The 15,421-nt window shown below is 35.8% G+C and overlaps 1 protein-coding gene across 3 annotated transcripts in view; it reads right to left on the bottom strand.

Annotated features, from left to right (window-relative positions):
* Positions 1-1,556: 1,556 nt before the first annotated feature.
* The window catches only part of SGCD (sarcoglycan delta), a 452,437-nt gene continuing 438,572 nt past the window's right edge, over positions 1,557-15,421 (bottom strand). For all 3 annotated transcript variants that reach the window (XM_087887533.1, XM_060688502.2, XM_034401701.3), the window contains one exon: positions 1,557-14,827. In XM_087887533.1, the coding sequence (XP_087743659.1) occupies positions 14,654-14,827 (174 nt within the window). In that variant the 3' untranslated portion in view covers positions 1,557-14,653. The remainder of the gene's footprint in view (positions 14,828-15,421) is intronic.

The following is a 15,421-nucleotide window of genomic DNA, read 5'->3' as shown; positions in this document are numbered from 1 at the left end:
GCTACAGACATGGAGTGGTATAATTTCAATAGGTATTGTCAGAGTATGAATATTCATAAACTGGAATAGATCAGCCAATGAATAGGCATAGCAACTAAGTCAGCCAATGGGAACTTTGGATAGACATGGTAACAGGTCAGTCAATGGGGACTGTTTAGAAACAGAAACTTAAGTAAGAAGTCTGGGTGTGGCTTAGCCCTGCAGCTTTAAGGTCTGAGTCTGATTCTGTGCTGAGAACTAAACAAGTCTGGGATTGCCTGCTCTGAACTGAGAATTGAAGCTAATCTGTGGTAAACTCTGAGCTCTGAAGCTGCAACTTAGTCTGTCTGCTGTACTCTGCTTGTGTTTTATTGTAACTGCCACGTTGGAAGAATCAGCTATTAGTATTGTACATTTATCTTCATCTGTTATTATGTATATAAAGAAGTTAATGAATCCTGCTGCATCGGTCTCCCTGTGTGTGCTTTCTGGATGTTTGATTTCTGCAACAAACTCTGACAGGTATGCATTGGGAGGTCACCTCCTGAAATGTCAGGTGCGAAATTGATTAAATGGTTAATGATCAGTAGGCAGTTTACTATTCATTTCTGAATTCAAGGTAAAAAAATTACAGCCCTACGCACCCTTGTGCCTTCTGATTTGGGAGCAATGTTAAGGTTCTGTTTTATTTACTTAAAATTTTATACTTTACATATAGTGATATATATAAATGTATAAACTGCCCAGAATTGCTGGGATTAAGGCAGCATAAAAGTTTAAATAATAAAAAAATATTATATACATCATATGTAATCATGTTCTCAGTTAAAATACAGTGGGATAGACAGTATAACACTGCTTCATTATGTGTTTAGGTCTATTGTAATGGGAATTAGAGTAGCATATGCAATAATTTTCAGAAAAGTTATAACTCAGCTGGAGTTTGTCAGTGTAGCATTTCTACAGGAAATATTTCAGAAAGCACAACAGCTTTCTTTTTGGCAGAAAAACTGCATTGCCTTGGTATTTGAACTATTAGCTTACTGTTTTGATGCCCAAGTCTTGACTGAAATGGAAATTCCTAACTGATCATTTAATTGAAAAAGAAGTCTAGCTGTTCTTTCCTGACATATGGACTACAACATCTGACTATCCTTATAATTTATCTGTAGAACATAACAGAGCTCTGCTCGGACTCTAGAATTGACGTTGGGAAGAAATCCTGTAGCATAGCCATTGCCAATTAATATATTTTTTAAAGAAATTAAAAAGCTGTAGGATGTAATGTAAAATTTCATTAGATAGATTCATAGATCCAAAGCAGTAAAAAAAATGGATTGAATTGAGCTTGTTCACTATTTTAATATATAAGTAATTTATCTTACAGATAGAAACTTTAAGAATGCATAGAGACTCACTTGCTAGCTTACCTCTCCATAGTTGCTCCTATGCATAGAGTGTTTTTGAAACATTGAAGTGATTTATACCTTCCCAAATATGTTGGTACATTTATGGACGTGGCAAACTTCTGGATTAGGATAAATGTTTTTGAAAAGATTGACCATTTATAGCAAGTCTTCTTCATAAAATATTTTATATATTTATTTATTTATGTATTTATTTATTCAATTCGTATGGCTGCTCATCTCAACATTGATTCTGGGCAGCAAACATAATTCAAATAAAGTAAAAACAATTGCAACAATACAAAAATTAAAATACACAGCAGCTGAGAAAATATCATATCCCATAATCACATATTGATGTTAATTTGTTTTTATTATGATTAAAAATGGAGCCGCATTTTCTTTCTTAATAATCATTATTTTATTAATATATTTTACAAGATTGCAGGTTGAAACAATTTTAAATACAAATCTTTTATACAGAAAGTGTAATAAAGTTAAAATAGTTCCTTGTGTAATCATAGCATTATTGCAATGCTTACAAAATTTTGCATAGAGTGTGCAAGGATTGATGTTATTTGATAAAAAAGCTTTTTTTTTCTCACACAATCACACACATACATAAATTAAGAATAAAAAATAAGAATCCAAACAAAATGTGAACATCTCCATGAACAAAACATGATATAAAATTGTTGGGTTTACATGATAAAGGCCTTGATGTCAGACAATGCATTTTACTGTAACAGATGGAAAACTCTGATGGCATATGGATGGTGTTTTAATGCTACATTCATAAACAGCTAAGATTTTGACAGCTTTAAGTTTCGTTGCTTAAACCAGTGGAGAATGTATTCTGCTCTCAGTGCTCAATACACAATGTTTTAGTTGTTCTTAACACTAGTATTATGTGATACATTAAGCACTGCTATCCAGACAAGGCAAGCTATAAAATAAGGGGTAATTTATGATCAGGAAAATGACTGATCTGCAACCCCCAATCAATCTGTTAAGTAACTTACCTCTTCCAATAGGATTGTGTACTGTGAACTCTATAAATCAATCTGAGCTAATAATAAGATGCTTAATCATGCTTAAAACAAAACAACTAAATCAAAGAGGAAAGTAAGTGTAGGTTCATTTAAATTCCATTGATTTCAACTGAATCAGTGGGTTTGGTGATTTCATTGAGTCTACTCCAAGCATGACTAAATCTGGATTCGATTTATTTTTAAACAGTTAAAAACAAACACATCTCAGTTTAACGCTACATCCCTTTGTCCACAGGTCACAAAACTCAAAGTACAACTATGGGCTAGCAGTCTCTGAGTGCTTTCACACCTGGTAAAGTTTCTAGAACACAACACAGGGTCTGGTTAATATTGGAAACAGAATGCTACACTAGATGTATCTTTGGTTTGATTCAGCAAAGTTTTTTGTTAATGTGTGAATCAGTTCTGATTTAAGGACTTAAACCAAGAATCTGAAAGTATTTCCGATGTCATTTTAAAATAACATTTGAGCCTCTCCCATCATATTAGTTTGCATATGCATGCTATCAGTGCAAAATTGTGAATGAAAAGTCAATTCTAAATGAATGATTCACGTTAACCAATGGGAAATTTCTACTGGACGTGAAAAGTTGAAGCAAAACAAAATCTGAAATAATGTTATGTAGCTAATGGTGAACAATTTGTCCTTTCACTCAAATTAAGCTGAACATCAGATCAGTTTTAAATCCTAAAACCTCAACTCAAAATTGAGGATTATAAAGATGAAACCATAAGGAATCATAATGGAGAAGGTTGAGGGCAACTTTTTGAAATGAAATGTGTACGATATAATCTTAAGGAGTTTATAATATTTTAGATTATTAGTCACATGAATTTATGAAAAGTAGTATTACTAAAGGAGGAAAAAAAACCCAAGTAGGGTTTTAAATCTTTAATTTAAATAGAAATGATATGCCAATGGGAATACATGACATGCTGCTAAACACAATTATAGTGGATGTAAGGAACACAAATGAAAAGCCGTGCAAATAAGAGAGGATTCCATATAACGCATAACACAATCCTTATATTCTCTCCCCTTCCCACCGTCATTCTAATGCAGCTATTGTTGTGCTATAAGCTACTTAGCTGTTTCCCACAGTGATGGACAAATCAATACCATAGTAGCATGATTCAATGTTCTGCTCATTAAAAGGCCTTGACAAAGGCACCAACAGGTCTTACAGGGATGTTCAGCAGTCAGTCAGCAGCCTGTCTCTCTATATGTCTACATTTGCTTTGAAGCACTAAAGAGCTCAACTTGATTCTTTACTTCCTGCTTACTTTCTATCTACCAATTCCTCTTTAATAATCTTCGTCGTGGATGGCAATGAATTACAAAACAAGAATAAACCTGACTGGAACTGAAAAATACCAGGCTGAATATTAGTGAGTATATGGAATTAGATTTTCTTTAAGGACCGTTTGCCAACAGAAAGGGCAGCAGAGAATCATCCTTGTTTCTTTAAGAATGAACTGGAGCATTTAGAGCCGTGGTGGCGCAGTTGTTAGAATGCAGTATTTCAGGCTAATTCTGCTGACTGCCAACTGGATTTTAGGACTTCGGTAGTTCAAATCTCACTGGCTCAAGGTTGACTCCGCCTTCCATCCTTCCAAGGGTCGTTAAAATGAGGACCCAGATTGTTGGGGGCAATATGCTGACTCTGTAAACCACTTAGAGAGGGCTGTAAAGCACTGTGAAGCAGAATATAAATCTAAGTGCTATTGCTATTATAGTTATATTTTAGCATTTAAGATAAAGAGCTACAGATGGTTCAATACAGGTTTAGCTCATTTATTGCAATGAAAAATGAGCACATTTTTGCTTGATGTTGGCTTGTGCTAAATCTGAAATCTAAATACCAATGTGCCTTTGGATGCCTGCCTTGGTGCTCACCAGCTCAGTCCTTCCTCCGTCCCTCCCTTCCTTGAAATTATGACGATGAAAAGCAAAGGGCCAGACTTCACCATCATTGTTATTTACAAGACTGATTCTGGACACCAGACAAATCCTATTTGTTTGCTAAAAAAGTAAACAACAGCAAAATGTCACCTTTTGTGACCAGCCACAGCCACATTGCAGTTTGGTGGTTTACTGGTGAATTAAAGATGTTCAGAAACTGTGATGGGCTTTTATCTATTCTTTGTCTCAATAAGAAAGCGGATAGTTATCAAATCTAAGAACTGAAATAGATATGACAGAATATCTGGGATGGAATCATTTTTCTCACTCAGTAGCAGCTGGGGGCATTTAAATTTAAATTTTGATTACAGCAGTGGTGCTATGCGGGAGCAAGTGAGCGAGGAAGTAATTGAACTTTATCTCCTGCTGGCTTGTTGGTTTACATTTTGGCACCTAATTTATTTTATACCAGCAGGGGGCTGACTATCATGCCCATGTTCCTGCATCATTGCTGCAGAATGGTTGGAAAAACAGGGCAGGAGCAAACGTTAGCTTTCTCAATGTTGATGGTCCATTAAAAGCAGATTCCCTTCCATACATGTAACCGATTAGTAGTTGACATAATGATCTTAATGAATATTCAGAGGTGAAAAATAAAATGTTAGAGGAGCTGATCATAATTTTTGAGATTGACAGTTTGTCAGCAAGTTATGCTTTAGATCAGGGTCAGGCAACCTTAGGGTAGCTAGAAGGCTGATTTCAGATTTTATGGGAGGGGGGAGGCTTTTAGATGGTAGGATTAATACAAAATAAAGTGAGCCTTCTACATGGATAGAGCCAGGATATTTTGGGGTGAGCTGCATGAATATTATTTTAAAATTTACATTATAGCTTTCCTGTGTTTGGAGCACGATAGTTGGGCTTGGGGGCTACTGTAAAGCCTTCAAGGCATGCATGCCTTCTTGCTGCAGTTACACAGAAGAACAGGAGGAAGTGGAAATCATTCCATTTTGTTCACAATAACGTATAGAATAGTACGCAATGTTGTAAAGGTTTTTATAACTACATTATCATATTTTCTCTGTTCTAAAAATGGTGCTCGTAAACTCTGTATCATGTTCCATAGCTACAATTTAGATTCCAGTTGCAGAAAGTAACTTATGTTTTACACAGGATTATATTAAATTTTTACAAGGATTGTATTAAATTTGTCTAAGAATAGGATCATTTCTTTGCTCAAGACTCACTTTTTTGCCCTTTGACTTCAGACTGCATTAACACCTATCACTGTTCATATAAATAACTTGATGCTGCATTGATGTTGATATTAGCTTGATGGGTGTAGTATGGCTGGAAAAAAACTACAAAGCAAAAAATACTGTTTGGGGTAATGTATTTGGGTCTATGAGTAAAATTGGGTATATCATTAATAGCTAACTCATTAAGCATCAATTATTTATTATATCAATATGGGTAACTATAATTATCAAGTTCAGCTGCCTGGAAACTCAGTCCAGAATAAAGGATCTACTCTCAAAAACTCAACAAACACTAATTTTATTATCAGCATACAAGAAAATGAACCAAAGAAGTCTTAAACTGAAAGTTCTGAGTATAAACGATAGGAGACAACACAGTGCTCCCTTTTTAAACCAGTGGACTGGTATGAAAAAAGTCCTACACAATTATTTATGATATGCATCATTGTTGTTTTCAGATTGAAAACTGCTTACAGATGCTGCTTTGCTAGAGAAAAATTGTAAAAGCTTATAGGAATAACACTGCTTTAGAAAGCAGTAATGCATTTACCAGCAGAAACCTGGTTTTGTGTGTGTGTCTTATCCATGATTATGAATAAGAAAATGGAAGAAGACACAAACATGAATACAGAAAAAAAATTCTGTCACAATATAAAAAAGGATCTGACACATTGTAGTCAGCAAACTTATTACAATTCACTATAAAGAAACTTTTTGAAGGGCTTCGGTGTGATTAAAAAAACAAAGGAATTGGGTGGATTTTTCCTAAAGCAGCCCAACTTTATTTCAAGTATTTGGTAGTGTAGCCACACTGCAAATATAAAAAATCCAAATCTTTTCTTCTGTCACCTATAACATCTGGCAGAAAAAATGAAGCAGATTCAACCACGGGGCATCTATTTTAGATTTTCCTTTAGCACAGTGAAACAACAGTAAGAAAGCAAACTAAATTTGATAAAATTATCAACAACCCACTATTCTCAACATTACCTCATCTTGCCTTTGAACTAGTAGTCTGATGTTGCTAAAAATATACTAGTGAGGAAGCAGAAAGATGAAAATATTCCCACAAAATCTATTAGATTATCTGCCTGCCTAATCAATTGAATTTCTTTACAGGAATACCGACGTCCTGCTGGCAGTCTTCCATTAGCCCAGTGAGATATTCTGCTATGCTATTCTTCCCTTCTGTAACCCACAGCTTCCTAATTTCCTCTAGCAGATTGAAAATCACTCCTGAGAAAATATTGAGGGTTACATCAGAAGTTACAGGACAAAAAGGGGTGCTATGAGATTAGAAGGAATTCTTGGCTCATATCTCCTTCTAGCAGCTTCTATAAGGTGTGTGCTGGCAAAAGATGAGCCACTTGCAAAGTACAGGCTGCTTCATTTATAAATTTATTTCCTTTTTGATGGAATAAGTTAAATTTGTTCCTGCAGGACTTGTGGCAGCTTCTTTTGGAACAGTAATGCTTATTTCCAGCATTTCTGAATTAACATATGATATTAGGACATTTCCCAACTGTTTTGAGAGATTTGGGAAAAGAAATGTCAGGGGTGTGGAAGTACTTTGATTTGGCTAACTCAGGGGTGTCAAACTTGCGGCCCGTGGGCGGATGCGTCATGCACTGGCCATGCCCACTCCCATTTTAGTAAAGGGGGAAAAAGTTGCGATGCCTCACGTGATGACAACATGTTGTTGCAAGTTTGACACCCCTGGGATGACTTATAAAATATATCTTATTCAAGGCAGGATTAACTCTTGATGACTTCATAGTCACATGCATCAAGGCTTCTTGGCAAAAGTATGTCACTAATTTGCTACTGCCCTTCTTCCAGAAAAAAAAAAAATCAATATCCTTATCTAGAATACAACCCTGGGATTCCCCAGCCATATACTAACCAAATATGTGTGAGAGTCAGACAAGATCAGCCAGATGCTGCTACCTGTAAGCACTTCTACATAATTGCATTATGAATCAAACAGGAATTGTAATTAGATGAACATAATAATGTAAATGAGCAAATTGTTTTTCTTTTCACTTCACGGATTTTTTTTTTTTTAGCAACCTATGGCCCTTGTCCAGATATCTGCAGTTTGAAAAAAACTTAAAACAAATGCAAGTATCTTGATGTCCATTCCAAAGCAGAGACAATTACCATTAATACCATTCATACTGGAGAAAGTGTTGTTTGATAGTGCCTTTGACCTCTGCAGCATAATTTATTCTCCCACAGCATTCCATTACAGAATTGGAGATATCCATGGATGTACTACAGCCTTTCTTTTCTGTTGTGGGGAGAGGGGGGGGGGAAGCAGCTATATGGGGATATCAAGTAACACTTTCTCCAGTATGAATGAGGATCCAGTTTGTGGGGGCAATAAGCTGACTTTGTATAAAATATACAAAAGAATGAAGGCTATTGCTTAACGCATTGTAAGCCGCCCTGAGTCTCCGGAGAAGGGCGGCATATAAATCAAATTAAAAAAAAAAAATGAATGGTATTCTTGGTAATTGTTTCTGCCTTTGGAATGAACATCAAAATGCTTGCATTTGTCTGACGTTTATTTTCAAACTGCAGAGTATCTGAACAAGGGACATAGGTTGCTAAAAAAATATCCCCAATCCCCAAGTTTAAGTAGAGATATATGTTTAACACTGCAGTCTTAATAAATAACTACCTAGATCTAAATTCCTTTTTTTTTAGTGAGTTTGACAACAGGTAAAGAGATTTAGGAATATAGCCTAAATCTGTCCTTTCGGATTGATTATTACTTGTCTCTGCCTTTTCAATGCATTTAGTTATTTTCTATAAATGGCAACTTTTTGGAGGTTTTGGAGGTTTACATATACTTTATCAGCTTGCTGACAACATTCAGTTTCTTCCACATTGAGAAATATTTCAAAGTCACCTTAAATCTATGTATGTTATTTAATAAAGTCCACAGTAATTAGAAATACAAGCTACAGCTTTTGCAACTAGTTTTAAAATGATAAACTTTCACTGCAGCGTATGTGAAAAAGATCTGAGCTGGGAGGAAGAGCAGATTTAAACAAAAGGAAAAATGACTAAGATGAGGAATGATTTGGTATTTTTAGCCCGCAGAAGAGAAGACGTGATAGCTATCTTTTGATCACCTGTAATGTAAGACAGAGTAAATTGTTCCAATTTGTTGCATAAAGTAGAATAAAAAAACCATGGATTTAAATTCCAAATAGATTTTGTTATGGGCTGTTCAAGAATGGAAGTAGAAACTATTAAGGTATTGTGTAAAAATATTCAACCACAGGTAAGTCTAAAGTTGATTTGCCATTCTGTTTTCTAGCTTTTCTAGCTTTTTATGTAATTAGCACAAAGACCCACAAGACTTTAATAAATACTGAGCAACCTTCAAGTTGTGTGCATTTCTAGAAAGCAACCAAGGCTTGAAGAAAGACATTATGGGCCTAAAAGGCTCACAACTGTTCCCCGTATTTTATGTGTATTTGTGTGCCAGAAAATGACTTCCTAACACATCAAGAGACTTTACATTCTACTACTAGGGAAGCCTCAACATTAAAGAACAAGTGGAACTATGTTGCTTAAGAACCTCTTGCTTAATTTTGATTAGTGCTCATTTATAACATTGGAATTAATCAAACAGAAACAATAATACTATAATAAACAATAATAGGAAATAATAATTATATATGGAGCCAAGGTTTGTGCGTGAGAATGCATGGTTTTTTAAACTCTAGGCAAGAATTGAAAACTTTCCCAGGTGGTGAGCAGCACTGTGTTGAACACATGTTGGAAGAGTTGGCTGTCTCATGATTTTTCTCCATTTTTATTTGTTACTTTAAAAAATAAATAAATAAAAATGCTTTAAAATGTGGTTGTGGAAGGAAAGGACCCAAGTTGGCATCCTTTACTGGGGGTACCCTTGGGTGGTATTGATCCCTGCTTTGTAACCATCAAATTAGTAGGGATCTCAAATATCATGCAGGGCAAAACCATCATGCTTGTTACAGGACCTGTTAAAACATTTTAAACAGTGACTATACATTCTTTTTTGAAAGCTCCAGGCAAAGGGAAATTTACCACTTCAATGTGGTAAATCTATTGCATTGGTTGACAGCCTGTTACTATCTGGAAAGTCCTCGTCATTATTAAACTGAATCTTTTCTCTTATAGTCTCAGTCCACTGGTACTGGTCCTGCCCTCTGGGATGGCATAGAACAAGTCCACATTCTCCTCTGAACTGCTATCATACTGTATCTCATCTCAACACTATTTTACGTAGGTTACATGTATCCAGTCCCTGTAGATTATGTATGCTTAACTAGGTATAGATATACTATTGTAAGAGAAGTTGTCCCATGATTTTATAGCTAATTGACATGTTATATGAGATAAAAAATGACTATATCACACCTAACAACATGATCACTAGCAACTGCATCTGTATGCAATTTTTGTATGCTTGATGTTTTGGGAGCTTCTGATAGCAAATTATTTCATTGTGCCAATTTCTCATCAGAACATGAGTTGTTTTAATTATAAACAACCATTATCTATATAGTGTTGTAACTGTTTTTAAGAATGTTTTTTCATTGTGACCATTTTCTAAATGATAACTTTTCATTTTGACTTAAAAATTACAATGATCGTTGAATCAAACCAAACCAGAGAATAATGCAAACTGTTCCCAGTTAATAGAATTAGGTTACTTCTGTACAGACCATTGATACTAACCATGTCTACCATACTTCTCAGATGTAAACTTATTTTAAAGTGTGCTGAAAGTACTGCAGGCCTGTCTTCTTAACCATGGAGTTTATGGTTGGTTGAGGTATACTAAATATAACAAGGAGAACTGTTAAGTACTTCAAAAAGAAATAGCTGTAATGTAAAACGAATAACTAATATAACTGCTTGAAATCATCTACATTTAACTAATGTGAATTGGAGAATAAGGTTTCTGATACTAAATCCTTAATGAGAAAACCCTTTGGATACCCATAGCTAGCATTTCAGCATATTCTTCTTAGCTTGACTTCAGTGGAAGTCCATATTTCTTCTTCTTGGCAACAAAAATTGAATACTAGTGATCATTGAGAGAAAAATGGACAAAAATGCTAGTGAAAATAGCATGCCAACCGTTCTTGGGCTGAAATAATTAGATAAAGCCTATAAAGTAAACTCAGTCCATCAAGACTTCTGTGGAATTCATCAAACTCCATAGTTATTACATGGAAAAACTGGACAGTTTTTTCATGGAGCAATCACTAATAAAATTTGAGGTGACCACTCCAAAATTTGAGGCAACAATCCTTTTAGAGCAGCGGCCCCCAACCCTTTGGGCACCAGGGATCAGTTCCTTGGAGAGAGGTTTTTTCTGTGAACCAGAGGGGGCATAGTTTTGTGTGCTGACTGCATCCCAGGGATGGGGCTTTGCTTGTTTGCATGGCTTGGTTCCTGGGTTGTTGCAGCCTGTGCTGATCCACAGACTGGGGGTTGAGGACCTCTTACTTTACTTTAGAGTAAGAAGTTTTCTTTTTCTTGCAATTACTTTCCACAGAAGCTTGTAGAAATCTCTTTTAAAATTAGAATTGGAGAGATAGAAGAATATAAACGGAAACTATTGTTATATTAAAATAACAAACATTTGTTAGAGGTATCAGTTTTTAAAAGTATTCATAAAACATACTGTATATGTGTCCAAATTGTTGATATATAATGCCTTATTTAAAAACATTCACGTTGGTACAATCTTAACTTTATATGGAAGGTATTTGTGACTGATCAAAATCAGAGTATACAAATAGTTAAATAATTATAATTGAGCTCTATATATTTAAAAAATTACCAATTACTTATTTTAATACTGAATCCTAACACTTTGAACATATATTTTTTTGTTATTGGATATTATTTCTTTTGGGAAAAAAACAATATAGAATACAATAGGAAAAACTTATTGATCTATCTTTTCAACAGAGTGGATTGGAATAGTTTGGAGTATGACATCCAACTTTCCCATGACTGACTTGATAGATTTACCTGCAAAACAGGCAAGTATCTGCCATCTTTAAGGAAGCTAGTTGTGAAAGCATGGTGTGTTGGCACAATCACCATTGCAGTTAAAAAATGACAGTCATACTATTATTGGGATTTCATGTACAATTATACATTGCATACAAATCATACTTTGAAGATTTAAGCTCACTACAACTTAGATTGGGAAAATGCAAAGAAAGAGGAAATGTTTTCTATGACTATATGTAATTTTACAAATATCAAAACACCTTCTTACTTATGATAAAAGAACAATATATTAAAGCCTAGTAGTTTTTAGCAAAGGAAGCAAATAACCATCTTTTCCAATGAGAGCTTTTGTTGCTTTTGGGATGGAAATTTTAAGACAGCTTTCTCTAACCCAATGTTCATTAATAGCTATTCTGGCTGAATTAATAGACTTTAGAGTCCTGTTTATGTGATGAGGATTTGTTTGTGGGGAGCCTAATTTAAATTACTAACCAAATTCAGCACCTAAACTTAGATTATAAAGACCATTTGACGGTTGTTATGAATGGCTTGTTTGTCTTACTTTCGCTATTGTATTTTTTCTCTCACCATAAACATTCTTCATTACTGCCAGTTTAGTTAACAACCAAACTAAATATCGGGAGATAAATTAATATACAGACTAAACTAGCAGAAAGTTAAGCCCTTCCAGAAACAAAGAAGCAAATACCCAGACACCTGTAGTTCATTTCGATAAAATTGTTTCTTTCCTTATTGGTAAAATTGATGATCGAGGAAAAGATAAAATCTTGTCACACTGCAATATGACTATTTCCTTTGCAGCACTGAGTTCATTTACCATCACGGGCACCCTGACAAATGTTCCTTAATGAAATGAATCTTACAGTGAATCACTATTCAGTATGAAATGAACAACAAAAGCAAAAACACAATTCACAAACACATCTGATGATTTGAAGTTGTACCTTCAGTATAAATTTAGATGTTCATTACTCAGACAAAAACAAGATTGAGGTTACCAGTGCCTCTCAGCCTTGGCAGTTTTAGTTAAGTCTACCTCATAAGTCCGCATTCATCTTCCAAACATTACAATCACCATTCTTTCCAACATTTAGTCTAAAATATCAGATAAAATGGTTTTAATAATAAGATAAATATTGATGTGCTTCTCCTTGCTGAGTGCATTGACTTAAGGCATAGGCACAAGTCTCCCTCTTTTAACAGAGATGGTATATAGTTGTGTCCCAATACAATTATTATCCTGGGTGACCCCCTTGCATATAAGTAGCTCAAAAAGTACTTTGCAACAACCACCGAGTTAGCCAATGCTTTAAAGACTTAATATAGTCACTAAGGCTGCACCCCTAACTATGTAAAGTAAACCCCATAGAGCGTATTTGACCTTACTTCTGAGTAAGAATGTCTAAGATTGCACTGCAAATCTAATCTGCAACTACATTTTACTGTCCATCAAAAGTGCACTTTACTGGTGTCTTCAAGTCTTTTTAACCGATGACTTGAAGCACCTAATTATATTTAGAAATAGCTTAATCCAAACTCTACTGAAACCAGTAGTGAAAATGTTATCTAAACTGAATTCAGCTGACTTGCTAGGAAGTTCTTGGTGTGCTCTAGATCAGAAAGCCTCAAAACTGGCTTGAAGTTTCAAGCTTGTCAGAAGAGTAACCAATAACTTATGTGTTCCCCCAAATCTTGGAAGTTATAGACCAGTTCTATTTTACTAGACTATTACAAACGCATTTGGGGATCAGCTAAGGAATCAATTGCATGAATCATGTGCCTTTTCCACAATAGAAGATGCAGAGTCGTGGTGGGCAGATCATAAACCACATGCTTCCTATCACCTTTTCTGAAGTGCAATTCATTTTAGGTTTTTGGTTTTAACAGTATGATTGAAAAGGTTTTTCTTTTTGCTGCTACTATTGTTCCTTAATCACTATTTTTTTTGCAGGGAATGTTTGTAATGATCAGATGATTTGCTTCCAAGACACCATTCCCAGGCCCTTCTTAAAGCCTCTTCTGATTATATGGTATATGGTGGCCCAGTGGTTAGAATGCAGCATTGCAGGCTAACTCTGCTCACAGCCTGGAGTTCGATCCTGACTGGCTCAAAGTTATCTCAGTCTTCCATCCTTCTGAGATGGGTAAAATGCAGACCCAGATTGTTGGAAGCAATATGCAGACTCTGTAAACTGCTCCAAGAGTGGTTTGTTTTATATATGTTTTAAACTCGTTCTGCTCTTCTGTTTACTGAAAGCCTTTACTTGTAGCTTGGATATATTCTACCTTCCTTTTTGGTTTCTTACCTTCATGAGGAGGGCTGCCTTTGCCTTTTTGGTTTCACATTTAGGTTGTCTTTATATACAACACCCTTTCTCCACAGATACAGATATCTATATGGCCACAGAAGAACCAATAGCACCAACAGGAATCTGTGTTCAGCATCATATAAATGTAACCTCTCTATCTCCCTTTCCTAGACAGCTGGGGATACCACAATTGCAGATCTAGTGCCTTTACACACGGCAGATTAAACATGGGGTGCGGCCTCTTGTGACATGATAGAATTTCTTCTTAGTTATGTAGATTAAATGTTATATGTGAACTAGCTTTTAAATTTGGAGAGGCTTGAAAACCCTTGACAAATGGAGACATACGTTCAACAATCTGAATACTCTGGAAAAGATCTGCATCCAGTTCACTCATAGTTCTTACATTTTGATGCAGGAATGATAAATGCTACACCAAGAGGGTCACCCTGGAATTTCTTGTACTGAAACCTCATTTTATGGAAAGGATATATATATCTATATATACTTGTATCTATATATATCTATATATTTATATATTCACACACACACACACACACACACACACACATGCACGCACACGCCCCCCTCCCCCCAAACATACACACAAGTCTTTGATAGGCTTTCTGTGTTCTAGCAAAATTAAGTGGCAGCTTAACTGTCTTGCCATGAAGTCTGCTGCAAACAGTCTCTTTCAAAGGCAGATACTTGGGTTTATCTGGCAGGTGGAGCTAGATCCAGCCTGGGACAAAAACAGCTTCCCATTGGAACATACACACAGCTCGTAGATTTTTTGATTGGATCCTGAAGGGGAGTAGGATCCCTGAGGCAATCTAGGTAGTTTGATTTTTGAAGCCTCCAACTTTATCTGAAAGAGAAGGAAGAGAAGATGAAGGAGAAAGGAGAAAAAAAAAAAGAATTTTACTTTTGGTCAGGTTCGTGATTTAAAACCCATGATGTAAATTAACTGTTCTGTAGTATACATATGCATTCAGTGAAGAATTGGCAGTTAGGCTAATATTAACATAGACCCCAACTATTTTATGCTATAGTTATATATATTTAAGTACTTACCCGTATAATTTCACATATAATACATGACATTCTTAAATGTGTGTGTGTAAGTACATCCCATACTCTCCTGCAAATTGCTGAACTGAATCTATCCCTATACCATGGGTCAGCAACCTGCAGCTCCGGAGCCTCATGCGACTCTTTGGGCCCTCTGCTTTGATCCCACCACTGGCTGTCCCCGCCCCTCGCCCTCCCCTTCCAGTCACTCCTCACCTGGCCTGAGAAGGTAAGGACGATGGTGGGGGATGGAGAAGTGGCCAGGGCAGTGACAGAGAGGTACAGAAAGAGGGAGAGAGGGAGAGACATAGAGAGATACAGAGAGAGAAGGAGAGAAGCGGGGGAGGGAGAGAGGCAGGGAGGGAGAGAAAGATGTTAAAAGGGTTTTGTG

Source organism: Pantherophis guttatus, chromosome 2 (assembly GCF_059756535.1).
Source record: "Pantherophis guttatus breed Tessera chromosome 2, ASM5975653v1, whole genome shotgun sequence".
NCBI classification, from domain to species: domain Eukaryota; kingdom Metazoa; phylum Chordata; class Lepidosauria; order Squamata; family Colubridae; genus Pantherophis; species Pantherophis guttatus.
This window is presented reverse-complemented; position numbering and strand designations above follow the sequence as displayed.